General features: G+C 46.0%; 3 protein-coding genes across 7 annotated transcripts in view; 1 reads left to right on the top strand and 2 right to left on the bottom strand.

Annotated features, from left to right (window-relative positions):
• The window catches only part of PLA2G7 (phospholipase A2 group VII), a 16,740-nt gene extending 15,315 nt beyond the window's left edge, over positions 1-1,425 (top strand). For all 3 annotated transcript variants that reach the window (XM_075414957.1, XM_075414958.1, XM_075414959.1), the window contains one exon: positions 91-1,425. In XM_075414957.1, the coding sequence (XP_075271072.1) occupies positions 91-194 (104 nt within the window). In that variant the 3' untranslated portion in view covers positions 195-1,425. The remainder of the gene's footprint in view (positions 1-90) is intronic.
• A 622-nt stretch (positions 1,426-2,047) lies between these two features.
• On the bottom strand, positions 2,048-26,936 carry SLC25A27 (solute carrier family 25 member 27). 3 transcript variants are annotated; one of them, XM_075414960.1, is made up of 9 exons: positions 26,685-26,936; positions 24,985-25,173; positions 24,125-24,209; positions 22,163-22,285; positions 21,356-21,468; positions 19,551-19,635; positions 18,782-18,874; positions 18,365-18,467; positions 2,048-2,616 (listed from the first exon to the last, which is right to left on the bottom strand). In XM_075414960.1, exons 1-9 carry the CDS (start codon positions 26,785-26,787, stop codon positions 2,587-2,589), a joined length of 924 nt encoding a protein of 307 aa, XP_075271075.1. In that variant the 5' UTR covers positions 26,788-26,936; the 3' UTR covers positions 2,048-2,586. The 3 variants fall into 3 exon arrangements, with proteins under 3 accessions (XP_075271075.1, XP_009940123.2, XP_075271076.1); XM_009941821.2 differs by lacking the exon at positions 2,048-2,616 and adding an exon at positions 14,676-17,003; XM_075414961.1 differs by lacking the exons at positions 2,048-2,616; positions 24,985-25,173 and adding an exon at positions 14,676-17,003.
• Positions 3,034-13,398, bottom strand: TDRD6 (tudor domain containing 6). Its single transcript, XM_075415201.1, has 6 exons — positions 12,753-13,398; positions 6,780-12,716; positions 6,218-6,336; positions 5,065-5,154; positions 4,211-4,268; positions 3,034-3,098 (listed from the first exon to the last, which is right to left on the bottom strand). The coding sequence occupies exons 1-6, from the start codon at positions 13,396-13,398 to the stop codon at positions 3,034-3,036; spliced, it is 6,915 nt and encodes a 2,304-aa protein (XP_075271316.1).

Below are 26,936 nucleotides of genomic sequence, written 5' to 3' on the forward strand. Positions count from 1 at the left end.
TGTGCTATAGTTTAATTTTTCAATGTAGCTTTACAAAAAGCTGATGACTTAATTCATTACCACTTGGCTTTTCTTTCCCCCATTTTCTAGGTCTTAAGAAAGATTTCGATAAGTGGGATTTTCTTGTGGATGGCATAGGACCTAATGTTATTCCTGGTACCAATATTGACTTATCACCAGCTGAACCGAAATAAGGAATACAAAGAAGTACTGAAAATGCCATGGACATCAGGACACTAATGTTAGCCAGACATTGCTCAGACATGTGATAGCATTGGCCATCTACACAGCTTTTGGGGTGGGGTGTGGAGCAATAAGGAAAGATATGGCAATAGGTTACATTATCACAAAAATGTAGAGAGGTTTTAGTTCAAATGAGTTAGTGGGATTCTCTGAATTACTGCAACAAGGTAACTTCTGCTTTATAGGCAGCTGGGGGGAAATCACTTGGTGGCAATTTAAACATTCTTTCTGGTTTTGACTTAGAATCAAGTTTGCAGAGAGAAAGATTAAACTGCAGGGAATTCAGCTGAAGTTCTGCTTACCAAGCTTTAAGACAGTTTACATCCAGCAAGCCTTTTTTTCAGTGTAAGAAAAAAAATCTTTGTTATTGACCTACTTCGTGTTTCAGCTGTGCTCTGACAACAGTTCAGAGTTGGAGCAGGGTTTTGCTCCCTCTAGTCAGAGGTGCCAGTGGAAGGAGGCCTTCAAAGCTGTCTTATTAAAATAAGATTCATAGTAAAAGCAACAGAAAATAGTTCAAGATAACAGCAGGGAAAGGCATTTGTTCAGACGCAGGACTTCTCATATGAACTTAATCCACTTACATTTAAGATCTGTGTTTACTGCCATACACAGAGGATGTTTCCATTCCAAAAGCTGCTGAAATGGTCACTCTTGATGTAGCAACTCTAATCCCTTAGGCAAAGCTCCAAGCAGCGCCTCTCTTGTTAATCTCCGTATTACCACTATCACTTAGCCATGGTGTTGTAGGTGAAATTACAGAAGAGATGTGTCATTTCTACCACTCCTTTTAAAAAGGGGTGCATTAAGCATTGCTTGATCATCTTGATGTCTCGTGGTTGTAATACTCTCCAGATGCTTGTCTTTGTCCAGGCACTAGCATTGCAGTCTGTATCTGTCAGTAGAAGCAGCTATGTGGCTGGCTAAAGAAGGCTCTGATTTTTAGAACAAAACTCTTTGAAGCTGCCCAGTGGACGAGTGATTTCTAAAAGCAAAACAGAGACTACTTCTAACTGTAGCCTATTTGTTTCAAAATTAGGTTACAAACAAAACAAATTAAACAAGTGGAACAAGCAAAGCAGTTAAGTGTAATGAAATATTTATATAATCTATGATCTTAACATGAGATTGCAATATCTAATACTTGTTTTTCAGAATTTAATTAAATTCTCTCCAGCCTGCCATTGTGTACTGTCTCTAAGGGAATCAACATGCACGTGTTTCTCTTACTGAGTGAGCACTAACACTTGAGATCTACTGTGATACTCAGCCACATCATTACATTGTCAGAAATCTTGGGTTCCTAAAACATTATGGCAGCATGAAAAATCCATAGTCTCTGAAGAAGAAAAACCTATGCTATACAGGAGCATGGAACAGGATTGGGAAATAGAAACCCTTTTTCAACACACAAGGTGGAGAATAAAGGGTGAGATAAGCTGCAGCTGTTGTAAGGAGAAGTCCTTACCCCACTGTACACATGCAGCAGCAAAACCATTCTACTAGGTCTGCTTCAGATTTATAGGAGAAGCTTCATCTTTCAGTAGTGCAGTTAAGGCCATGTCATAAATACAAGTTCTATTTTGTACATGACTGTGTGATGTTCCTCAGCATTCACCATAGCTTGGTGCTCTAGAGAGCTGTTTAGGGTCAGAACAGAACCAGTAAGTACAGAATGTGCAATAGTACAGTTGAGGAAAGATACCAAGACAGCATTTGGGCTTATGCATAGGGAAAGAACACGAGTCATTACCAAAACACTGAGCAGTACATGCCAGTCAAAGATTTATTCTAGCTTCTTCCATTGCTTTACGACAGTACCAAATGCAAGACTCCAACCCAAAACAACTATGTTCCCCTACAGAGAAAGAACTCCTCCCCCCACAAAAAAAGAAGATACCCTCAACTTAGAGAAAAAAAAAACTACTTAACAATGCAACTTTTCAAAAAGCAAACATCAGAAAGCAGTTATCAGACAACACAGTCACCTATACAGCAACTTACAAGAAACCTTTGTTCCAGAACTACCCTCAACAGCTAAATACAAGTTAGGACACGCATATTCAGTAAGAAATGTCAGTGAAGAGGCAAATTCTTACTTAAGTGGAGAAAGTACAGCTACAAGAAGCACAGCTGGCAGTAACAGTCTACCAACAAGCATTATTCCTACTGTTCCTTGACAGGGAAGTATGGTAGTGACAGGCATCTGCTCAGTTAGGTAGAAGAAACACCGAATGCTTTGCTTGTATTCTTGAATGTTTGTGTACACGGGTACTTGTTCAGCTTCACGTGGTGAACATGTCACTTGGTTTCAGGAGTGCTGCAGGACATGAGGATCTTCAGCTAAATCTGAACTGCAGCCAGTTTGTTTTTCTACAGGGAATAAAACCAGATTAGACCCATCAAGATGTTTTTATAAACATGTCTAAATGCATTCATATTTAAAGTCATAGCTCTACAAGGCTTCAGACTAAGTGTCATTGGCATACTGGACCATATTAAAAGACTACACATATGCAAAGTTACTGTACAAGGAAAACAACAGAACTGCCCAAGAAGTTTAAGCAAGCAGTGCTCCCAGATTTCAGTTATGAGTTCAAGGCACTCCACCCCTCAGTGGGCTTAGCATAAGCCACCACAGGAGTTCTTCCATCCTGTGGATCAGGTACCTTCTACTCAGACTGCCTTTCAAGGCAGTGTCCCGTGTGTACAGCAAGATCCAGTTCTGTGCCACATGGCTACATGACCTTAGCTCATGTTGTCTGCCCTGTTGCTGAGAGGGTGCATACACTAATGCCATGCAAAGTATTCAAGAACATAGACAGTGGGCAAATTTGGACAATAATAATTAGCAACTAAAGTGGGGGAAAACACAAAAGTGGTAAAAACTGTAAAAGTATTATCAAAACCAGGAACAGCAAGATCAAGAATAATCCTGTATTTGAGCAATGCAATTGAGGAAGGATTTGTAGATTTACCAGTTTAACATTTTAATCATGCTCTTTTAGCTACTTTTTTTGCCCAACACAGGTAACTAGATCTCTGTTGCAGGCTTCATTATGCGTTACCAGTAAACCAGTCAGCTTTCAGTACAGTTGTACTGAAATACAATTACCAATTCGATCACTGTAAACACAAATGTTATCTCTACTTAAGCTTAGTTCAGTCTCCATCAGGCAACCACTGGTCAAACACAGGAACAAAGTTGCCAGAAAGGTTCCGGAGTCTCCTCCCTGGATAGATTCCAGACCTGAAAGGAAGGTCGTAAGCAACCTGATCTAGCTGACCCTGCTTTGAGCACCTCCAAAAGTCCCTTTCAACCAGAACTGCTCTATGATTCCATAGATTATAGAAATAGTATATAATCAGAAAGAACCTGTACTATTTTCTTTGGTACACAGAATAGATGTTTCCCAGTAACACTTCAAAATTTTTAAGTAACAATAAAAGATGTACATGCACTATTCACAAGCTGTCCTTGCAACAACTAAGACAGTATTATGAGTTTAGATTCATAGGCCAAGATCTGTTAAGGGACCAGGGCATTCAAATCCCAAACTACAATGCTCAGTAGCATCTGCGTAGCAGTCACTCACCTTGCCTCAGAAATGTGAGCATAAGTAGCACGCTTGCGGCTGATGCTCAAAACCGTACCAAAATCTGTAGCTTAGGTGTACCACCTCTCAGCTTGTCCTAGAGGCTCAATTACTAGGTTGAATAAATAAATACTAAGTTGATTTCTAATCAAGACGGAGCAGAAGCTTTCATTGCATGTATTCACCATTAAACTGACAGTACACGAGCTAATGCTACTAAGGAAACAGCAACAGCATTAGAGTAAATACATAAGCTGAAAAGTGTTTCAGCTGTATTTTCTAAAATAAAGCATTCTGTAGAAAATTAGAAAGCATCCAACACAACTGTACAAGAGTACACAACTTCTCCGAGAGGTTTAAGGTAGTCTTACCTTGAAGTAAGGACTCCTCTGGTACGGACTGCAAGTTTTCTGTTGCAGGAGTTATTGCCTAAACAAAAGGGGATTCTGTTAGGAAGCTGGCACTATTTGCCAAGATAGTTTTCCATTGAGGTGCTTCCTTTAGTACTAGACTAACTTTTTACATCAGCACTGCTGGACTCTTCTTCACCACTGTTTTCCCCCTTACAAATCACTACAGAAGTCTTCTGCCCACTTTTTGCTTTAATGCAAAAACCGCATGTGGAGAACGAACTGGAAATTCACTCTGTTATCATCGTCAGTAGCATGGCTGATAACCTGAGTTTTGGGTTCCAGGGACAAGATTTTCATTCATTGGTACTTCATGAAGACGACTGGTGAAAACCTTACTGTCATTTCCTAATTACTTTGTAATAGAAGTATTTTTCGTGATTTACCAGTTAATTACATGCTCTACTAGCATGATCTGTCAGAAGCCACGTCAGCACAGTTCTACAGTTCTTTATTAATATTAGTCTTCCAGTAAAACTTCTTCCTTCAAGCTGTTTTCATTAATCTATTCCTGGACTGAATTCAGAGTCCTCGGGCCAAATGGCTGACAGTTTAAATAAATAGTTTACATACATTATACAAATTATAGAATAGATTTATACAAATTTCTATGCTCTCCATAGAGATCTGTTAGAGAAGGAAGGAAAATATGACATCTTAAAGAAAAATACTGTGCTTCCAGAGTTTTGCATGAATGCACAGATTTAGATTAATGCTACTTTGCCTTTCTATTCTTGGTGACACAGGAAGAATCACAACTAAACTCAGAGTGCCCTTTCTAAAAGTCGGTCCAGTCAACTACCACACCACCATACCTCAGGTGATCTGCAAGCCCAGTCAGGAATACCATTCCAGACATTCTCAGGATCCACAATCTCCTCATTGCCACTGGAGAGATTCAAGACCTGCACAGACAGAGCCAAATTGTGTCTAGCACAGCAGTGGATCCTGAGAATACACTCAGGAAATAAGACACAGTAGTAAGAAAACACAACTGAGGACTCCCTGCATTTGAGACAGCTTTCAGTCTGGATCTTGCAAGGAAGAGCAAGTTAACCTCGAATAAAGCTGCATGTCGCTACCGAATCTGGGCTTCTAACCAAAGTATGGTCAGAGAGGAAGGCCGGAAAACACCTACTAGATCAGAACCAGTAGGAACCACTACATACCTGACATTCATCTGAATACAGCTGAGGTTAGCTTTAGATAGCCAAGGAATCCTCTAGTAAAAGAGCTGGATTCCATGATCTCAGGCATTCAGTCTTCCAAAAAGTTACTTTTCTAAAATGATCTTTTGGATTTACAAGCTTAAATTACAACTTAAAGGCCCGGTTATATAAGTCTAATGTCTGTGCATACGTGTACGTACACACGCACGCAGTCCCCCTGAACTGGAGGAAGACTTCTCATTTATCCCATATCTTCAACAGCAGCAGAAGGCGGCAGCCCATTAGATTATAATCTACTGTTAAAAGTTAACTCCCACCAAGGAGTAATTCAATACACATTTCACTGAAGTAGGAATAGTTGTGTATTCATTACACAGTACAGTTCAAGTTTCCTCCCAAGTTTCTACTGTTCTGGCAGCAATTCCTCAAAACATCAGTAAAAAAATACCAAGTTTCATGAGCATTTAATGGTAACACAGCTCCACAGCAGAACATTAACTTGCAGGCTAGACAGAACCACACACATATGATGATGTATCTCAAACTGGAGCCAGATCCTTCAGCTTTCCTGGTCAATGCAGAGGAATAAAATGTCAAGGGATTATCAAGTTCTGCCATACACCATCCACTCAGTTTGAGGCACTGCTGTTTCTGTGTAGTCTGTAAGTCCAGAATCAGCCTTTCCAATATCAAGTCTTAAATTCTGTAACAGACTTCTGTAAACTGTTCAAAGTTTGGAGGAAGAGCAAAGAAGGACCAGATCTTAAGAATGCAGAAAGAGTACTCAAACTATACTTACCCTGGTACCTTTTTCAGATACCTCTAAAATGCAAGCCTCGCACCATTTTAGAGAGGTCCACACCACGCATTTGGAACCAACAGCAAAGCCCTTCAGATTACAAATATAGTCATTCTGTTCTACAAAAATGATGACATATCAGTGAGGGAGGAAGAAAAAGAAAACAAACAAAACACGAAAACAACCCCTCCAAAAAACTCAAATGCCTCACAACCCTGCTCCTTTACTCCCCTGCCTCCCTCCAAACTACTTGTACTTAATAACTATTTGAAAGTTAAAAATCTGTCATCCTGAAGTCTTGAAAATGCATTTCATGTTCAGAAACAGACTTCCAATCATAAAATCATAAACCTCTCACAGTAAGATTAGTTGCTGTTAGACTGTCCTATTATCCATGAGATACTATGCTTACTCTGATGTTGTTAACCCATCAAAGCATGCCGACATTAACACTAATCTAGGAACTTATTAGGGAATAAAAATTAGGTTTCTACAAGTTATTCTCATGCCAGAATGTGCACAAGATTTTCATTATCTAACTCCTTAAAATCAGATACTTTACCTGCACTGCAGTCAGCCAAGTTCTCATTTTGCTTTTTTTCTACTTCTTCATCCCCAGGCTTACGGTCTAAAGACTGCACACATGTATTTCCACATTCTTTAAATGAGTCAGTCAAGCCTTGTTTCATCCATTCTTCCACACAACAGTCATCTTTCTTCTGCCACTCCTTACATTTCTGAATTTTGCAGTCACATGATTTCACAGTGCAAACAGGCATCTGATGCGTCAAGTCTTTTGTAAGAAATGAAGATTGACTTCCACTATTTGCAGAACTTTGCAGTGCAGCATGCTCCAACCCTAACAAGTCCTCCTCTCCATCTACCCGAGATGGCTGCACATCAGGCAGCATCAGTTCCAGAAGCTGCTCAATTTCGGCATCTAGCATCGACAGCACGTCATGAGTCTTCAGGTTCAGTTGTTTCTCAGGCCTACCACCAGATGAAGACAGCCTTAGGGGAGGAGACTCTGCTTCCATCCAGTCTTCTTGTATAGCTTCTGCTTTATGAATTCCAGACAAATTCAATTCCAATTTCTTTCCCTTCTCTCCCAAAGAAAGCTGAGCATCAGGCGGAATCAGCTCTGTCTTCTCTCCCTTGCTAACTGAAGACACCACATTCTCTCTCTGATTAAACGATGGTAAGATTTCAAGAAATTTCAGAACTGCCACCTCCCCTGTCTCCTCACTCACAACTGGCAGCTCAAACGATTCTTGTTCCAACACTTTCTCTCCTGCTTCACTGCCTGAAGCTGTCTGTATTTCAAGTGACTTTGTTTCCAGAGCTTCCTTTGTTTCTTCACCAGAGGACTGCACTGCAAGTGCCTCTAGCTCCAGTATGAGCTCTTTTAGATCATCATATGATGAGCGCATTTGTAATTGATCCAGTTCTATTAACGTCCGCATTTCATCATTTGAATTGGACTGTACCTGGAGCACTGGAAAACTCTGCAGTAGTTCTTGTTTGTCTCCTAGGAAAAGACTGGCTGCTGAAGCACTGCCTATCAGTTCTGCTTTCAGCTCAGCATCCTCTTGAAATGGTACTTCAGACAACTCTTGTTCTGCAGCTTTCATTTCACTCCCCCACATATAAAGACTGCAGCTTCTCATTGGTTCTCGTACATTGTTATTGCTCTCTCCTTCAGACCAAGGTATCTCTTTGTCAAAGTTGCTCTGATACTCACACCCATCATCAGTTTTCCTAGACATACACTCAACAGCCCCCACTGACACATTTGCTTCTACAGTATTCAAACACTCAGAAGTTACACCCAGGAAAAGTTCAGAACAAAGTAAAGCACTTTCAGTTTCTTCTTGACCTAATCCACAAACAGCAGTTGTTTCTCTTTCGAGACAGAGACCCATACCATTGTTTGAACATCTGTTTTCTTTTAAAGGATTCTCAAGGTTTGAGAAAGCATTGTCACCAGTTCCTTTATTAGCCTTCCAAAAACACTTCATCTCTTCACTAATACTCTTGCCAGAAGCTTCCAGCTTGACAACAGACAGAGGGCCTTCAGAAGCTTTATCTTCCCGAGTTTCTACTACATCAGCTTCTAATAAGAGGTCTTTGGTCATAACATAAAACTTCTCTTTTGCCTCACTAAGCCATGAGCCCTCTGAGGAATTGAAGCCTGACAGACAGCAAGCGAATGCTTGATTAGGTACTTTGAGCAAGTCACACGGAATCGGTCTGACCATTTCCATGCTAACAGCTTCTTCACTTCCATAATCCACATGTCTAACAACTACATTGTCACCTTTTATGCTGCTGACTTTAGCTCTGTAGAACTTTCCATCTTGACTATATTTTGCCAGACAAATATCACCGCTTTTAATACACGATCTGCAATCGTTCAAAGAATTTAGTCCAAGGTTTTCAGCCTCCTCTATTTTTTCCTCTATGTAGTTCATCTCTTCTGTATCAGCACTGCGACTCCAAAAGTATTCGGGACCACTTACCACTGTGACATAAATTTTTATAGTCTGACCTGCCTCTGGAAACTTCCAGATAAATGATTTACAGTCACTTACATTAGAAATTTCTTTTTGTGCCTGAGGAGGCAAAGTCTCACATACAGTTACCATGTCACCGTTCTCTCCTCTATCAATTATTTCTGTTGAACAAGACCTTTCCCTACCTGCAAGATTTTCATCAGCTAAACCCACTGTTATTATACCTTGATGGTCACTGAGAATAACTTCCCATTTATCCTCCACCTTCTCTACAAATACACACGTCAGCAGAACTTCACTTGTTCTCTTGGTGAAGTAAAGCACTTCTTTCTCCGCCCAGTCTGTATTTTTTTTGCATTTAAGTCCTCCAAGGAAGCAGTGAATGCTTATTGCTGGAATAGACGACAAGTCTTCAGGGAGTCTGTGCGCTTGATCAACACTAATTAATGAAGTATTACCATAATCAATATATTGTACACTTATCAAGTTGTCAGAAGTCTTCTCTTTTACTACAGCTCGATACCACAGGCTGTCTTCTGAATAAACAGCACTGATTAAGTCTCCTGCTTGGAAAAGTTGTCCACAAGAGTTCTTTGCTTGTGTCCTGTTGTTTAAGCTTTCTGAAATGCTGTTAAGCTGAGCCTCATCACTTCCTAGCTGAACATAAAAATCCAACGGATCATTTACATGAGACACATACACTAACACTTTAAGAGCTGGCACTATCTTCTGTTGCAGTAGATCAGATACATTTTTAAGCATTATACACCTGCCTTCAGCATCAGATTTAATGTCTGACTGGGTATCCATCTGGACAGAGAGCAGAGACTCCTCACCTGCTTTATTCAACAAAAAAGCATCCTTCTTACTGCTAAGCATTTCATCAGATTCTGGTAATCCAGCTGCCAGATCTCCCTTTGTAGCAGACTGGAAAAGGTTTACATCATCTTCTTTGAAGTGCCTTTTGCTACTCCCCCCTCCTCCCTGAGCTTCAGATCTGCACTTTTTTCTTTCAAGAGGCCTACCTGCATTTAATGGGGTCTCTGCAGTCTCATTCCTCTCATTCACACCTGTGCTTCTACAGCACAAAGTTTTATCTTCTGCATGCCTACACAGTTGTGTATCATTTATTAAGCTTAACTCCTCCTTCAGTTTTGCCTTAATTTGAGTATTACCATCAAACAACTCAACCAACAGTTTACCATTAGATTCCTTTGCTACTACTATCGCTTTTAATTGCCTTTCTAGGACAGCTTCCTTAAACCATGTTGTAGCTTCTCTGGGAACATTAGATATATCAGATAAGGAACACTTTATGGCCTGCATTGGCAAAAGCAAGATATCACTAGCATCACTGGGTAAAGGAAGCAGATGATCTTTCTCTATTGTCTCTGTGTTCCCAAAATCCACAAAGAAGACTTCCATATTAGGTTTTGTTTTCATAATTACCCCCCTGTACCAGTGATTGTCAGTATACTTTGCTAGGCACAAGCTCCCAGACTTCTGCAAGGTTTCTGAGCTGGTCATTGTTTCACTTAGGCGACCGATGTTGTCTGTAAGCTCTGCTAAGACATCTGCACATCTTTCAAGTTGGCAGTAAAATGTCCATGGATCCTCAACATGTGTAACATAAACATCCTCCTCACTCCCAATTTTGATACTGTGCATAGAGTAATAGTAAGAATGAAGCTGAAACGAGGATACAAGAGACTTTTGAGGAGATAAAGGTCTGGCCATGCCTCTCTCAATCAGAAACTGGCAAGCACTCTGAAAAGGTGTCATTAAATCTACAATGTTAAATAGCTCCTTATTGTTTATCGACGCCAAGGCAAATATTGTACACTTCAGTTCTAAGTGAGATGACGAAGTATCCACAAACTCCTGAAAAGCCTGAATCACTTCTTCATCCCAAGCAAAAGGATCCTGACCATTTGGCTGGATTAAGTTGTAAAGGCTGCACCTGAAAGCCTGAGCCTCTAACCTAAGAAAGTGTTCAGTAGTTGAGCGGAGGTTTGTTAGAGAGACCAGCGCTCTGTTGCCATAGTCAACATATATGACTTCTACTTTTTCTGCAGAAGGAACTTCATTAATAATTAAAGCCCTGTACCATTTTTTATCCTCCAAGTACTGGGCTAAACACACAGAATTTGGCCAAGCATGTGGGGGAGATGAATTTTTACAGTGCTCCTGAATTTCAGCCATTAATACCTTAAGGTCATGGCAGTTTCTACTTAACTGACACCAAAAATAACTAGGATTTTCAACACATGACACAACAACATTAACTGTACTTCCCACTTCTAACTGACCTCCATTAGCAGAGCTTGACTTCATTTCCACATAATTCTGTCTGTAAGAGATGGGCAGGTTTTCCTTGCCCTCATACTTCTCAGCAGGAAGAGACTCACTACTTTTAGAACTGTGAATGGCTGCAACAGGGCTCTCTCTGACCATCACAGCTGCGCAAGCATTAAGTGCTCTATCACTTCTCTTTAGATCAGATTCTTCTCTGAGCCTCTTCTCTGCATTTATTTGGTTTTCCTCCCCAGCACATGCTAGGTAAGAGGCCTGGCTCACAGCCTTATCAGATGATTTCTGGAGAGCCTCGGGTGTTTCACACCGCTGGTATTCAGCACACCCTCCCTGGGCCATGAGTTTACTTACACTCTTCTCTCCTAATTGGGACTGGTCAAAAATTTCAACCATGTATTTGTCACCCTGCACACTCAAAAAATGAACCTTTAGTTCCTTGTTCAGTACAATCGCTCGGAATGCAGCCACAGATGCTTCGCTCCAACTCCCTCTCAGAGGAGAGACACCTGCCAAGCAACACTTCAGAGCTAAAGCAGGAAGCTCCCTGAACCGAGGGAGCAGCTCCTTTACCACGCAGCGATCTACAGTTTCTGTATTGCCTCTGTCCACCAACTGTATTTCTACCCTGCTGTCCTGTACCCTGGTGATCACAGCTCGATAAAAGACACCCTCTTTGCCACTGGCACAACACAGAGATCCAGGCTGTAGGTCCCACCCAGCACTATCCAGCTTCGTGGCATGGGAGTAAAAATTCCACATGCACTGCCTCAGCTGCCTGAAGAGCTGGCAATGCTGATGGAGCTGCAGCCAGAACTCGGATGGGTCTTGGAGGTGGGAGACCTGCGCATTGTGGAACACACCCCGCTTCAGATGCACACCAGCTACAGGAGCAGAGGCCAAATCTCTGTGCATTAAAACCACAGGAGGTGCTCCTGGTGGCAATTCCAGTTCTTCAGCTGTGGATTCTTCCACTTCCAGCTGCTCCCGAGCCTCAGTCTGGATGACCTGTGTATGGCTGCTGAACAGGCAACAAGCCTGCATCCCAAAAAGATTGTTCAAGTTGATGCCATTTTCCCCATATAGGCTCACATAATAGAGATGCTCAAAGGAGTTAAAGGCTTTGATGTGAGCCCTCACTCCTTTGCCTAGCACCAACGCTTTCAGCGCATCAATCTGCGATGGGGACCAGCCACAACCCCCATGCGAGATACCCTGAAGAGCACATGGGTAAGTCACCACAGGCATACGAAAACACTCAACAGGCAAATGGCGCAGGTTAGCTCTGGTCACAGTCTCCTTCCTGCCATAGTCCACAAAGATCACCAGAGCCACTTGCTGGTCCTGCTCCCTGGCAATAAGCTCCAGCAGGAGTGCACGGTACCACTGGCCATCTATACCACGGGCAGCACAGGGTGAACCCACTTTGGGTAACAGATCTTGCTCCCCCCAGTCATAAGTGTGGCGCATGCTATCAGAAAGGCAACAGATTTCCTGCGACAGGCTCTGCAACTGGCAGTAGATGTGGTGCGGGTCGGAGACATGGGTCACTACGACAGGCTCTGTCACACCTAACTGAAGCTGTGGGTAGAAGTAATCCAAGGCAGGTGACACAGGCTGATATGAGACCAAAGCATGGAGAAGCTGTGGCACGGCAGAAGTTACAGAGGAAAATGCTGGAGGCTGCAGCTTGAGCTGGTTCCTGACGTGGCCATAAGTCAGGCAGCGCCTGAGCACCTGGCAGAACCAGCTGGGAGTGACCTGCCTGGCCAGGCCCAGGCGATGCATCTGGGCCACAAGCTGGGGCACCTCAAGCACTATGAGCTGCGGCGCCATCACCTCCCGCACCAGGCCAGACACCTCCTTGCCATGCAAGCAGCTGAGGAACTCCATAGCCTCCACTGTCCAGGTGGAGACTGGCGCATCCCCACAGGCCACCGCCCTGGGGCCTCCCGAGGGCATGGCATCAGCCACAACGCAGCCCAGCACCTCCGGGGGCAGGTGGAAGAGCTTCTTGCAGCCCCGCGCCAGGTACCGGGCAGACGTGACCACCGTGCAGCCCTCATCCAGCAGGAACACACGGTAGACCTGGCCGCAGCGACTCACCACGCAGCAGCGGTACCAGAGCCCGACCACCTCTACCAGGCCCAGGTCTCCGGCACGCAGCTCAGCCCCACCGGCCTCCAAGCGCGGCCCCGCCGCCGCCTGGATCTCCCGGCGGAGGCAGATGTAGTCAGCACCGCGCTCGCCCAGCAGCCCCCACAGCCGCACGACGGGCACCTCGGGGCGCAGGCCCACCGCCCGGACCCGCAGGGCCACCGCGCCGCCGGGGCTGAGCATCCCCAGCCCAGAGCTCATTGCCTCAGCTTCCGCCTTCGCCGCCCGCCCGAGCCCAAATGGCCGCTCCCCGCCCAGCCTCACAGGACACGCGCCGCCCACGTGACCCGCGGGGAACCGCTAGGCGGTTGCCCGAGTGGTCGAGTCCATTTTGATAGCCGCGGGGGTGGGCGGGGGTGGTGTAGGGGGAACCGGAGGGGTGGAACGGGTTAATGTAACACATCGGGCGTCTCCTACTAAACGGAGCCTGCTCAGAGGCGCCACAAAGAGGAAGGTTATCGCTGGGGCACGCTGGAGCCGCGGGGCTCAGCCCGGAGCCCGCCGGAGCTGCCCTCACCCAGAGTGGAGCGCTCCACGCCGGCTGCGTGAGAGCGGCACGGCCGGGGGGCGGGCTGAGGACAGAGCCCTCAGAGCTGGCTTAGCCTCCATTGGCCAGAGCGGGCGCCCGGGGCGGGGCGTACGCTCAGAGCTTGGTGATTATTGGCCAGCGTAGGCGGCAGTGTGAGGGCGGGGCGGTTGGGGCGGTAGCGTTTTGTGAGGGGATGGGAGAGCTGGGGAGCGGGAGGTTGTGGCAGGGCGCGGGGAGGGAGAAGCCCGAGCCCAACGGCTCTCCCCGGTCTCACCGCAGCCAAGCACCCGACGGGGCAGGGTCGCCCCTCCGCCGGCGGCGAGGCCCTGCCTCAAGCCTGCCTCAGGCTCCCTCAGCCCCCCTCAGCCCTGAGGCGGAGGCCGAGGCTGGCTCGGCCGTCTGCAGCACCGGGAGGGTGACGCCGGGCTGAGGCGCTGGCCTGCCCATGGATGAGGGCAGCCGCAGGCCACCACCACCCCTGAGGGCCTCAGGAAGCGGCAGGCGTGGGTGCTCTCTGGGGCAGCCCCTCCGGGTAGCACGGACAGCCACGCTGCGCCGTTTCGTCTGCTGAGCTCTGAAAATGAGTGATTTCTTCCTGGTTTCGCCCCGCTTTTCCCAGGCAGACCTTTGAGGTTTTGATGGTGCTGCCCTCCAGCCCTTAGGGACGGTGGTCAGAAGTGGAGGTGTGAGGAAGAGGAAGGGCCAGGACTTCAGCGAGCCTTTTGTAGGGCACAGGAGAGGCCAGCCGAGGAACCTCCGTGCCATCCTTGGGCTAATTCTTGGCTTCGAAACTGAAGCTGGTAAATCTGAATAAATACGGCCAAGTACTTCACAGGGTAGGAACTTCTGCTCGAAAAATTTGGAATTACAAAACGCTAAGAAGTAATGCAGAAAGTGGCAAGTTTTCCTATTCAAATGATTTATTTTAATACAAAATACTAGGAATCCGCACTGTTGTGAATTTCTTTAGTGTTTCATGCTCAAAAAAAAAAAGAGCTTTATTAAGAGTTAAACCAGTTTTTCACTACAAGACTTTTAAAATTACTTTTTTTAACTCAATAGTTCAGGTACTTCTGCATATCCATCATCAGGGTTATCCAAGTAATGGGATTGCAGGCAGGACCACTAAAGAAGCAGCTTTGACTGCTGGTTTATAAGCACTGGTGATGGTGGGCAAGAAGCAAAGAACTCAGATTAGTTTCTCAGGCTGACAAATAGAAAAACAACTATTTCTGAACAAAACCTTCTGACACCATAATAACAGTAAGATTATTTTTTTCCAGGCTGGAATCACACACGCAAATGCTTGCAGCCACAACAGAGCTACAATAAAATCAGAACGCACAAGTGCAAGCCAAGAAGACGCCCGAACTATGTTTCATCAGAAATTGGCACATGGAAGACAGTAGTTGCAAAGACTAGTCTAGAATAAATCCTATTTACTCAGAGAACTAACTCTTGTACAGTGGTTTCATTAGTAGATATTGCTAAATCAAAGCCAGCTTTGTTCTGTCTACATTATGATTGCTTTCTTACTGCATTTTTGCCTCCTGATTGCCAAAGAAGAGCCTAATGACGAACAGAAGCAGTCCCCTTTCCTATGAAATTTGGAAAGCCTTAGGCTTAAAGAAAAAGAAATTACACATATTCAAACATTTTGTGTTTTTGAAGAGAACATTGTATTCTCAGCTAGATTTAAAATGGGCAGAGTGTGTATTTCCATGGAGAAGTGCTACCTTAATGACCCAGTCTGCCGCGTCAGCACTGGGACTCTCACAGGACAAGTAGTTCAACTCGGTCTCATGGACAGGGTGTGTATTAGGAGTTCCTCAAGAGGGGCAGAGCAAGCTAGGCTTTTGATTTCCTGGGTACAGGACTGCATTTCACTCATGAATATTACTCAAATGGTTGAGTGAAGAGCTCAGGTGGTCTCAGGGAAGTAAGAGGAACACAACCCCTTCCACCTGTTGTGCAAAGCAAATTTGAGATCCGGTAAACTGCTTTCATAGAATCATAAAATCATAGAAAGTTTTGGGTTGGAAGGGACCCCTAGAGGTCATCTAGTCCAACCCCCCCGCAGCGAGCAGGGACACCGCTAACTAGATCAGGTTGCTCAGAGCCCTGTCCAACCTGGTCTTGAATGTTTCCAGGGATGGGGCCTCCACTACCTCTCTGGGCAACCCGTTCCAGTGTTTCACCACCCTCATTGTAAAGAATTTCTTCCTTATATCCAACCTAAACCTACCCCGTTTTAGTTTAAAACCATTACCCCTCGTGCTGTCACTGCTGTCTCTACTAAAAAGATTGTCCCCATCTTTCCTATAGGCTCCCTTTAAGTACTGAAAGGCTGCAATCAGGTCTCCCCGCAGCCTTCTCTTCTCCAGGCTGAACAAGCCCAACTCTCTCAGCCTGTCCTCATAGGAGAGGTGCTCCAGCCCTCGGATCATTTTTGTAGCCCTCCTTTGGACCCGCGCCAACAGTTCCATGTCCTTCTTGTGCTGAGGGCTCCAGAGCTGAACGCAGGACTCCAGGTGAGGTGTCACCAGAGCAGAGTAGAGGGGCAGAATCACCTCTCTCGACCTGCTGGCCATGCTTCTCTTGATGCAGCCCAGGACACGGTTGGCCCTCTGGGCTGCCAGCGCACATTGCCGGCTCATGTCCAGCATGAATCTTTTTCAGTTCCTAGCGTTGCGGGCTTGGTTTGCTGAGGCATCAAACTAACGAGAGGTAGTTCTTTATGTGTGTGGAAATATAATAATACCAAAAATTCCCAAATAATTTTATGGACTGCTTAGCCACAGAAGATGTTCAGAGCTGCGTTGTTCAGCCTGCTTTTGTCCTTTAACAACAGGAACCATCTCTGTTATCAAACAAGCAATCAGTATTATATTCTACTTGCTTGGTATATTTTTTTAACCTTTGTTTACTCTGTCAGAAAGCTGATGCTGGCTACAGTTGAAGGATTATTGTGATTATCTTGTGGATAGCTTAATTTCATATAGCAGTCTGACAAGCAACTAGTATTCTTAAATCATGGCTACTCCTAACCAGTAAGGACTGGATTTGGGGCAGCAACCTATACGTGTGGTCCTACTGCCGATTTCCTAAATGAATTAGTTCCCTGTGGGATCAGGATGCCTTGTGGAATGAGAATTCAGCTTTCCGATTCTTCTTTGTTTTGTGAATATTAAGTAGTTTCATGATTCTAAAAAGAACTAACTCCACAGATCCTTCTGATTTGTTCATACGTAAGCCAGAATACCAGTGACCAAGGAGCCTGTGAATGCAGACACTGAAGTTAGAGACTTAAAACAGAAGTGATGCAATAAATAAACTCATCAGATTACACTGTCTCCTCTTTAAAATCATATTCTTAAACTCAATCTTGTATTGTCTCTTTCATACAAAAACAGTAGTGTTGCATATGGTTAGCGCTGTCCATCCTTCACAAGACATCTAAAACTTTTTTCTTCAGCTTGTCAACCCATAAATGTTTAACCTGAAATGTTTCATACTTGGGGGCTACTTCAGGCTGAATGCTTTTAAAAATTTTTTTTAAAGGGTTTACTTGCTCTAAAACCTTTGTCAATAAATTACACTGTTCTCCTTGCATATAATTTATATCCTGCACCCATTTAGTTGAGATGCTCTGATTTTTTTTGTTTGGCAATAGATTGGTGTTTGGCAAAAGGCTGCCTTGTGCCTAGGAAACACCGTTTCCTGCTCATCTGAAGCACCCATTAAACATTCCTGACACTGCGAGCCTTTGGGAAATCTCAGTTGATATGCTGCATGGAAATCACGAGTAGTAAACTCGTAAAGACCCCACACATCCTGAACATGCTCTGGCTCAGGGGACAGAGCAGAACCTTCCTGTAATTGCCCTTACCAGAGGCCGCTGGCCACTGTTGTGCTCAGTTAAATTAGAGAAGGGAGGCTTTTGCCTGCGGTCTTAGTGCTCAGTCTGGTAAGCTGAACAGTGTCAGGACCTTGAAGCCAGCTGGCAGGGTCTAGGTGTAGCCATACTGTAAAATTCTTATAGACTTTAAAAACAGAAAAAGGAGGTCACATCTAAATTTGCTACTGGGAGTTGTCCCTTGGCCAAAATAACAGTATAGACAGCCGAGTTCCAGTTCCCAGGCCCCAGCTGCTGCTTGGCTTAATGGTACAGGTGTAGCTTTAACGGCCGACAGTAAGCGGGAGAAGGCCGCTGGCCTGAATAGAAGAGGGGCAAAAGTGAGAGCCAGGATGGAGCAGTAATAGAACAATTCTGGGATCAGGAGAGGAGGAATGCAAGTAAGAGGGATGCAAAGGGATTCCAGGGCTGGGAGCAAGAAAGGAACAAAGGACAGTTTAAGAAGGGAGAAAGGAGGGAGACTGAAATCGTAAAAAAAGCGAGGAAAATCACGAGCAGTTAAGCAGGGCAGCGTTTTCCAAATTAAAGACGTGTGAGAGGCAACGTGCAGGATGTGACACTGCATGCAGTTGTGCCACCCACTGCATTCAATTACGCTAACTGCAATTAAATAAATGGAGAGACAGAAATGGTTTTGACAAAGCATTGACACCGAGAGAATTCCTTACCTTTTAGTGCTGCATTGTTCAGCTGTCTTGTAAAGAGTGTTAAGAGCCACTTACCATTCGCATCCAGGTTGGTATGAAGCCTTTGTATAGAGACATAAACCCTTCACCCTGCACGGTTTGAATCAGGCACTCCGTGGAAGACTTATACAGCAGACCTCTAGCAATGTGCAAGGAGAACAAACAGTGCTAGGGTTACAAAGGCACAATTTAAAAAAAATCCCAGCCCCCTGCAAAATAATCTGTATCAGATACATTTGTACAAGGAAGAGCTCTTTTGTAAGCTCACTGGAGTCTCATCAGAACTGCAATCCACTGGAGTAACTGGGTGTGCTTAGGTGGCCGTCACGATGACGCCCCCAGACATCGGAGAAACGATCATCAAAAAGACGAAGAAAATTAGAAACTTAGCCCTTCACTCCCAGTGAAATCAGTGAGACTCAGGGTTTCAACTTTCCACTGAAAAGTCCGTACCTGCCCTGCTTATCTCTCGGCTGGTTCATTATCCGGGTTTTGACCACATCAGCAGGAGTTCCCAGGACAGCAGCTACCAGGCCAGAACAGCAACTGTCAACAGGAACAAATAAAGAGGAAACGGAGATTTATCACAACGATTTAAGCATCATGATTCCAGTTCTAATAATATATTAAAACAGCTATCGTAAAATTGTGAGTAATACCTCATAACTTCACATAAACTTGATTTGGGAGCAGGCTTGCTAGTATTGCTTTTGCCCAGATGTCCTCCCAGCGCCCGCTTCCCTCACCTCTGCGTGCAGTTCTGAGGCAGGGGTAAAGGACCCACTGCAGGCAATTTATGGTATTGCTTACATAAAGCTGATTTCTTCATAATACAAGGGAGTAAAAGAAGTTGTTCTGCAGGGGCTATATTGCTCATTCTTACTGTTTGCTAAAATTAAAACTAGATTAGGTAAAATGTTAGAAATTCTAGTGAAGTGAAAATTCCTACACTCTCACAGATGAGAGCTAAGGTGTTTAAACGCATCAGCAAGGCACTTCTAGTGAGGGCAGTTGTGTAGCAATGGTTGCATCCTTTCTCTCGTGTCTTTTGTACAATGATGTCCTCTCAGGCAAAAAAAAAAAAAGTATAAAGGTGCATTTTATCAGCAGTATCACAACTAAAGACGAGAGGCTTCTGCTGGTGCGGAAAGGTCATGCAGATCAAGAGAGTGAGGCTGGAAATGCTCCGCAGCGGGAGAGGGGTCATCGGGGAATACGGCACCTGGCAACACTGTGGGTCACGCTGTTGTCCACAAGCGGTGTGTTCAGAAGCAAAAAGTGTTTCACTGAGTCGTACGTGGTCAGATCTGTAGAGAGGATAAGGAGAAAAAAACCAGCATTGCCAGAAGTAAGTGGTATCTGTGCTGTTTGTTACTGACACAGGATGGAGGTTTGGCAAGACTCAGTTCCCAGTGCAGGTCCTCCCATTGGCAGAACTAGCACTCTGCCCCAGTTTCTGGTGACGGTTGTGGCACCTAGGTCCTGTCATTAGACATATGAGTGCGTGCTCCCTTCCACTACCGTCTCCTTGGATTTACCCTACAAATGATAAAATTGATCCCAAATGGAAAACTATGCAAAATAACTCATGAACCAAACCCAGAAAGGTCAGAAGAAGGACAGATATACCCCTCCCACCTCTGTGAAAGCCTTATAAAAATACTAGAAACATTAGACAAAAAAAGTAGATGGAAGTCATATCATGTTCTTCTGAAGGCAGACAGGAGTTACGGCATCTGGACGTGTGAATGAAAGATAGCGATCGAAAAGTTAACAGCAGATCTGGGCTACATTTCCAGTGTCTTGACCTTAAAACTTTGGAGCCCAGCCTACTAACCAGGATGACCCTCCCAGCACTTTGTAGTCCTTCACAGCCCAAACATACCCAGTGGAGATGTTTTCCCACTTGTAAAAGAGTTTGCTTGTTTAAGTTTACGTGCCGAGACTGCACGTTAATGCTGTGTCTGGAGATACCTACCTTAGTTAACAGTCATTCTATAGCCCTCATTTAACAGCTCCTGCTGCAAACATTGTCCATCCAGTGATGCCTTTACTGCTGCTTAGCAAGGTGTAAGCTTACGCCACCTCTGATTTTCTATCTTGAAATATATTTTTTGGTCATGCTGCTAACATATCCCTGTGCTGAATGATGTAGAAATGCGTAGCTGTCATGCCAAAGAAATTGAAGCATGCAAAAGAAAAAATTGCCAAGGCAATGCTATAGTATGTGCCACCAAGCACAGAGCAAGTGTTTATGGTGGGCACCCACAGGTGGTGTCTTTCGGTCCCAAAGACGTCTCCCTCCTTGCTTTATGAACAGAACCACAGGAAGGAGAGCAAAGACCATCCAACATATGCTAGCAGTTTTGAAGAGACACAGGAAAGCTCTGTCTGCATGTGGAAAGAGTGAGTGCTTCTTGGATCAGCTGAGCACGCCGGCAGCCACTTCACCTTGTAACCCTCAGTCCCTGCCTGAGCTACGCTGTAGGTGTACCTGTCTGCAGCTCCATCACACCATGCCTGGGCTGTGGGCCTTGTTGATCTGGACACTGACCCATGGACTGTCTCCCCTCATGGATCTGCTCGTGGTCACTGAGCTGTGTCTGACCCTGGTCACCCTCACCACACCTGATGCTGGCTCAGCACGGCCTCAGACCTGTCTCATCACCACACGATTTCTTGAGGATCCGAATCTCGGAAGAACCTGGCTGCCCACGCTGTCTTCTGCCCCGCTCACCTTGCTTGGGCACCAGGGAGCTGGGTTGTGGCTGGTGAGGTCCTTGCTGTGCCGGCTCTGGGACCCCATCAGCTCCCAGCTCACCTTCCCTCAGGCTCAGGCACAAACGGTGATTTTTAAGCAACTTGATTTTGACAGGAACAAAACCTTCAAGGCAGAAGCCTCCCGTAGTGCGCTTCAAACAGGTCCCCAGTGTAGATAACCAGGAGACAAAGACCAGGGGAGTGTCTGAACTCTCCTTAAAGCTTAGATGTGGCCTTAAGTGCTGCAGACTAAGTTACGAAATTTACCTCCCATGTTCACCAGAGCAGCTCTCTGGACATTTGGCACCCATCCAGCCCAAAGCCCCCGTATTCCTCCTTCAGACAGGATCTTCATAAATGCGTGGTGCACTCCTCGAAACCTGAAATCATTATGCAACTGGTAAGTAGACAGCCCAGCTATGGAGAAATCTTTGCATATTTCAGTGCTTTGCTGCACCAGCTCCTCACATAGGAAAGGCAATTTATACCTGCAAGGATCTGGCCCTCTGGATCCATTTTTTGATTCATTTTTTGACCCATCTTTTGACTTACCAAACGTACCGGTTTCCCTGCTAAGCAGCTAATGACAGACAGCCCTTTGATCCCACAGCTGGGCTGCTATACTAAATGTACGAGACATCAAACGATGGCAGCAGTTTTGGATGCAAAGTCTGGTATCTGCAGGAGGGTCTCGAGCCCTGCTGTCTGCGGGCAGCCCAGCCTTCCCTGCGCCTGTGCATCCTGCACGAGCCACTTCCCCCATCCTTGTTTCCAGCAATCATCCCTCCCTCCCCCTGGCAGAGCGCTGGCATGGCTGCACACGTAGGATGGGTGAGGGTTTGTGGTCTCTGGGACCAGGACATAAGGAAGGTGTGTATAACTGGAATAAGGAGGAAGTCTCGGATCCCCCACCCTCTCCGCTGCCCAGAGCCATCACGTGCCTCCCAGGCTCTGCTCTTCCCCTGAAAGGGCTCCCAGCAGTTGGGGAGAGGGGATGGCAGAAAACAGAACAACACCCTTGGCCAAAGAGTAATCATTAGCAGGAAAAATACACCAGCTTCGAGAGGAACCAACCGTAACGGCTTTCCTTCCAGCTTCCTTTTTCCTTCCATCTGCATCTGCACCTTCACCAGATCAGTCGGGCTGGCGAAAAACTGTCCAATGGCACCCGCAGACATGCCTCCAACTACAGCTTTCCTGACGCACGGGGAAAAAAGATGGGCTCCAGAATACACTGAAAATCTTCACAAATCGCAGTATTCAAGCTGAAGAGTTCAGCAGCACGACCCGGGTGAAACAAGTGTAAATGGTTATTCCTTATACTGACAGCCAAAGTTAGGGTAATAATTGTGGTGAGTGCAGGTAGTTAAGGTAGTCAGGAATACTTCTGTCAATTTTAAGAAAGGGTTAAAACTTACCAGGGGGAAAATAATCAAGTTGTTATACGTCACCAAGATGCTCTCCAGGTTACAGTGTGCTCCTTGCTTATGGTTTAAAGGCAGGATGGCAAGGTACACAAGTAAGGGCTGGTGCTCCATAGGTTATAATAACTGAATGCCAATAGGAAATTCTAAACTGCTTGCTGATATATAAAACTTTTCTTTATCTCCCATTGCTACTAGATGAGTTGTGTTAATTTTGTGGTTCTACTTATTGTAGTAGAACCAGAAATTTCAGTATTGTTCATAGTTCCCCCTTCCCGTAGCACCAGGCATGACAAGTACTTTGTACTAGATTTTATAAATCTCATCCTAAAAACAGTTATGTTTTGGACCCAAGACTTGATTTTGGAGTAAAATACTTGATTGGATATGATAATGTGTAAGATTATAAAAGTACATGACTAGCATTTTAACAATAACGATCTGACAATTAGAAATTACCAATTTTTGCAAAACTTCTATAAAAATCTGCTCATTTCCCCCAGGCAAAGAGTTAATTCTGTGGCTGTACGCCACTTGCATTGTCAAAAAAGCGGCTGAGTGAGATTTATCTGTTGCTGAATTAAACTTGCAAAACAAAGACTTTGGGTTTGCTTTTTATGGGGATCACTTGTCTCCGTGGGAGGGATGCACAGATTTAACTTCGGCTAACATCTGTCATAGACACATGAACAAAACAGTGTTTTTTCCTTCATGATCTGCCCCTTCAGTAGCCAGGAACATTCTGTCTCTCAGGCTAAGACACAACACCAGAACTGGCAAACCTTCCTATTCCCCTTGCTTATAACCCAGTGGCGTAACAATTCCTTACCCAGGCAGCACGGCAAGCTGCAAAGCATTGCCGTGCCGCTGCTGGACAACACACAGAGGGACCCTTTCCTCCAGCAGCCGGACATCTGGGATGTACCACCCCTCACTTGTTTTCTGCAAAGCTCCAGAGGGTACCTGAGACGTCCATAGTACCTCTGGAAATGTGTCCTCACCCTGTGCAGAGCTGATGGAGCTCCCGGGTGACCTCGGAGCTGAGCAGGGCACACGCTGCAAGACCTCTGGTTTGCATTGCCCGGGCAGCTGGAGGATTAGTCACGGTTACTCACGCTGGTGTCGGGCTTGTGCAGTAGCTCACGGCTTCTCCAACAGCAGTTACACACAGCCACAACACACCTGCACTTCCCAACGTCCCCTGGCCCACGCTGCAATAAAAGAGCTGCCACTGCATTACAGGGCTTGAGTCACGGTAAAGCTGCCTCCGTGCTCGCCCAGGCTAACCCCTCCAGCCCAGCACAGCTGCTCCTGCTGCCGCGCTTTATCGGGCTTCTCCATCTCTTCAGCAGAGTTTCCTTATTAGAGTAATCACGGTCCTAGCTAAGCCTCTGAAAAACTTATTTCAATATTTCTCAGTCTTGTCCCCGGCTGAATGAAAACATACTGCCCTGAAACTAAAATCAGAAAGTCCTTACTGGTGCTTAAACCCCTACTTTATATTCACCCTCTTTAGGGTAGCCGAGCCAGGAGGAAAAGACAGCTTTCAGGGCTGTAGGACTACAGTAAGGACAGTCCCCCAGTGGGAAAAAGCGTAAACATGCAACATTACCAGAAAGGAAAGCTTTCATCCTCAGATCTGCCAAGCACAGAGTCACGGAGATGTTCGTACGCAACCATCCGCACGCCAGAGTACACTGTGGAAAACAAAAGCAGGAGACGGTTCTTGGGTCTGCCATTTGTGGAGGTCACACTGTGATAGAGGCGTCAAGAGTTTGGTCGTAAAACGCTCTGGAGCTCGCCTGGGAGAGCTGGCCACTGCTCTCACGTTGATGGTCAGAAAGGAGAAGGCAAGGGGGCTGCCTGGTAGCAATGTTAGAGCCAGAACTTTTTGGCATCAGAGAATCCCTCTGGCTGGGCCATGCCTCTGCCAGGAGGCAGCATGGCTTGGGCCCGCACGCTGAGGAGACGTGACCACATTGCTTCCATCTCGGCTGGTGCCAAGCATGAAAGCTCCCACAAGTGCTTTTGAGGTTTGTTCCTGTCACCGTATTTGCAAATAAAACACAGAAAGCTGTTACCTGTGGCCAAACCACTAATGCATTTCTTCGTCCTACTGCCTGCAACCTTATCTTTTTTCCAGCCTGTCTCCACTTCCCTCAAACAAAAGATATTTATTGCTCTGAGGACTCTGAGTGCCTGCTTGCGCTGAAGACTGTACTGCAAATATGACAGGGAAATGACATTTTGTTTTTGAAGAAGCCAGAATAAGGCTGTGAAGGAACAGGCAAGAGAGGGAAGAGAAGGGATTGAACCATAATCCCATATATTTTGAAGTGGGATTGCAGGATAAGCTGAAGAAGTCCTCACAGATATATTCAAAGCACAGCAAGGTATGGCAAGCTCACTCCAAAAGGCTGTTGGCCACAGAAGGCAGGACCCAACCTTGTCCCATCATGAGCAGATAATCACCTATGTGGCGGTAGACGGCCGGCGTGGCTCCTTGCCAGAGCTTTCGTAAGCCCTCCTCTCGCACGATGCCAGCCGCGGTGCGCAGCATGCCGCGGTGCGGGGCCGCCTCGGCAGCAGCTCCGTCCCGGTGAACGGCAGCTTCGCCTTGGACCTGCAGCCGAGTTTTCGTCAGATCCAGAGGGAAGGTCACTGAAGAGAAAGAGCAGGGAGCAGACGTGACTACGGGTGCAGCTGCGGGGAGACCTACCAACGCTGGTCACCTCTGCGCCACTGTCACCCCTGCCCGGCGGCCAAGGGGGCTGTGCAAGCACCAGCAGGCAGCAGGGACCATACCCAGCAGGGGTCCAGGCGATCCGTGGAGAACCGCAGATTCACGTCCAGAGCTGTTCAAAGTGGCTCTGGGCATGAGTAACCAAAAGACGTTCCTGTCAAGCACCGAGTCTTTCTCCCTTACTTCTTTTGGCAGTTTTGTTGTGCAGTACACGTACTTTCCAAAACACTCTGGATTATAAATCCTGTTCCAGTTATTCCCCCTGAATAAGGAATCAACTCTTGTAGCAAGCGTGTGGCCTCTCCAACTCTGCCCCACAGAGTCACAGCACACATTACAGTCAGGAACAACCCCACAGTGGCCATCGCGACACAGACACGTCCAGGTGAGCATCCATCCAACAAACCACACTAAAATGTGCTGCTTTTCTGGTGCAGACACAAAAGTCATGTTTAGCCTGTTATTTCTCTCACTGAAATAGTGCTGGCTGGGGAAGGTGGTCCAACTCGATCTCAAGCTCCCCAGGGCTGCTCCTGGAGCAGTATGGGTACATATTTGGTGCCCCCAATTTCAGTTCCAGGCCGGGAGTGTCTCAGTGGGTGATGGCCCTTCCCAGCCTGTCTCAGGCAGCGAGTTCCCAGGAGCGGGGGCTGTCTGGTTTGATCCCTCTGCCACACACCACGCTACAGGGTCCTTCCAGAGCAGCACTCAGAGGTACGAGGGGAGTGCAGTCACCACTCAAAGCCGCAGCAGATTTACAGTCTATTCATGCATGAAGTTTGGCATTCATGTTTTAAGAGTAGCAGAGACAGAAAAGTTACAAATCATTAAAGCAATGCAACAGGTTTGCCTGTAAGAGCTTGTAGGAATTATATAGAATATGCTCAGAAATATTCCAAATAAGTTACTGATCACGAAGCAGAGCTACACAGATGCCAGGGTGCTTCTTTCCTGCATTTCAGCAAGCAGCTTACTCCATCTTCACAGACATCTCCACCGTAACCAGAAACATAAGATTTGATTTTTCTTTGATTAACCTGCATTAACTATGCAAACCAAATGCCTGAAGAAGTCAGCCCCTTGCTGCTAACTCAGGCAGCACACCGTCCTGCCTCTTTTGTTTCCTTCCAGAAACCCAGCAAGCACAAAACTTCAGTTCGTCACAACTGCTCTGTTGTCACTGCAGCCCTGCGGTCTTGGAGGCAAAGATTTCGACCTGGAAAACCTCTCCCTCCAGCCACAGCCGAGTGGCGTAAGACACTTGCAAGGCTTAAATTACGGAGAAGTCACGATGGGCAGAGTGGAACAAACAGATTTGCTGGAGCGGAAAAGCCAGAGTATCCGGGGACTGGAGTTGCCCTGCCCGCCCCCTCCTCCCGTCAGTAAATTTTCACCCCCTTCCCGCTCGGAAAATCACGGTGAGTTGTACCTAGTTCTGCCACAGCCGCTGCACAGGCTGACAGAGCGAATTTGGTGGCTCGGGGCCATCTCTCTGGAAGAGGTAAACTCTTTTTTTCTTCTGCAGGTGGCATCTAGCGTCTAATGTGAAACAAGGCTGACCAGCCACCCTGCCAGGGTCTGGAGCATAAGCGGCCCCTAGCTCAGCTCTATCCTGGGTCGTGTAGGAGACAGATTGCTGAAGGTCATGTTTCTTCAGCGCCAGGAACCGCAGCAGCCCAAG

This window comes from Opisthocomus hoazin, chromosome 2 (assembly GCF_030867145.1).
Source record: "Opisthocomus hoazin isolate bOpiHoa1 chromosome 2, bOpiHoa1.hap1, whole genome shotgun sequence".
Lineage (NCBI taxonomy): Eukaryota > Metazoa > Chordata > Aves > Opisthocomiformes > Opisthocomidae > Opisthocomus > Opisthocomus hoazin.

Coding starts and splice junctions, on each gene's coding strand:
- SLC25A27 (XM_009941821.2), bottom strand. CDS start 26,787: ATGCCACCTGCAGAAGAAAAAAAGAGTTTACCTCTTCCAGAGAGATGG. Junction 25,174..26,684: donor AGCGGCTGTGGCAGAACTAG/GTACAACTCACC, acceptor CTTTCTCTTCAG/TGACCTTCCCTCTGGATCTG. Junction 17,004..18,364: donor TACCAACCTGGATGCGAATG/GTAAGTGGCTCT, acceptor CTGCATTCACAG/GCTCCTTGGTCACTGGTATT.
- TDRD6 (XM_075415201.1), bottom strand. CDS start 13,398: ATGAGCTCTGGGCTGGGGATGCTCAGCCCCGGCGGCGCGGTGGCCCTG. Junction 12,717..12,752: donor CAGGCGCTGCCTGACTTATG/GCCACGTCAGGA, acceptor TGCAGCCTCCAG/CATTTTCCTCTGTAACTTCT. Junction 3,099..4,210: donor AGAGGAGTCCTTACTTCAAG/GTAAGACTACCT, acceptor CCCCCACTTTAG/TTGCTAATTATTATTGTCCA.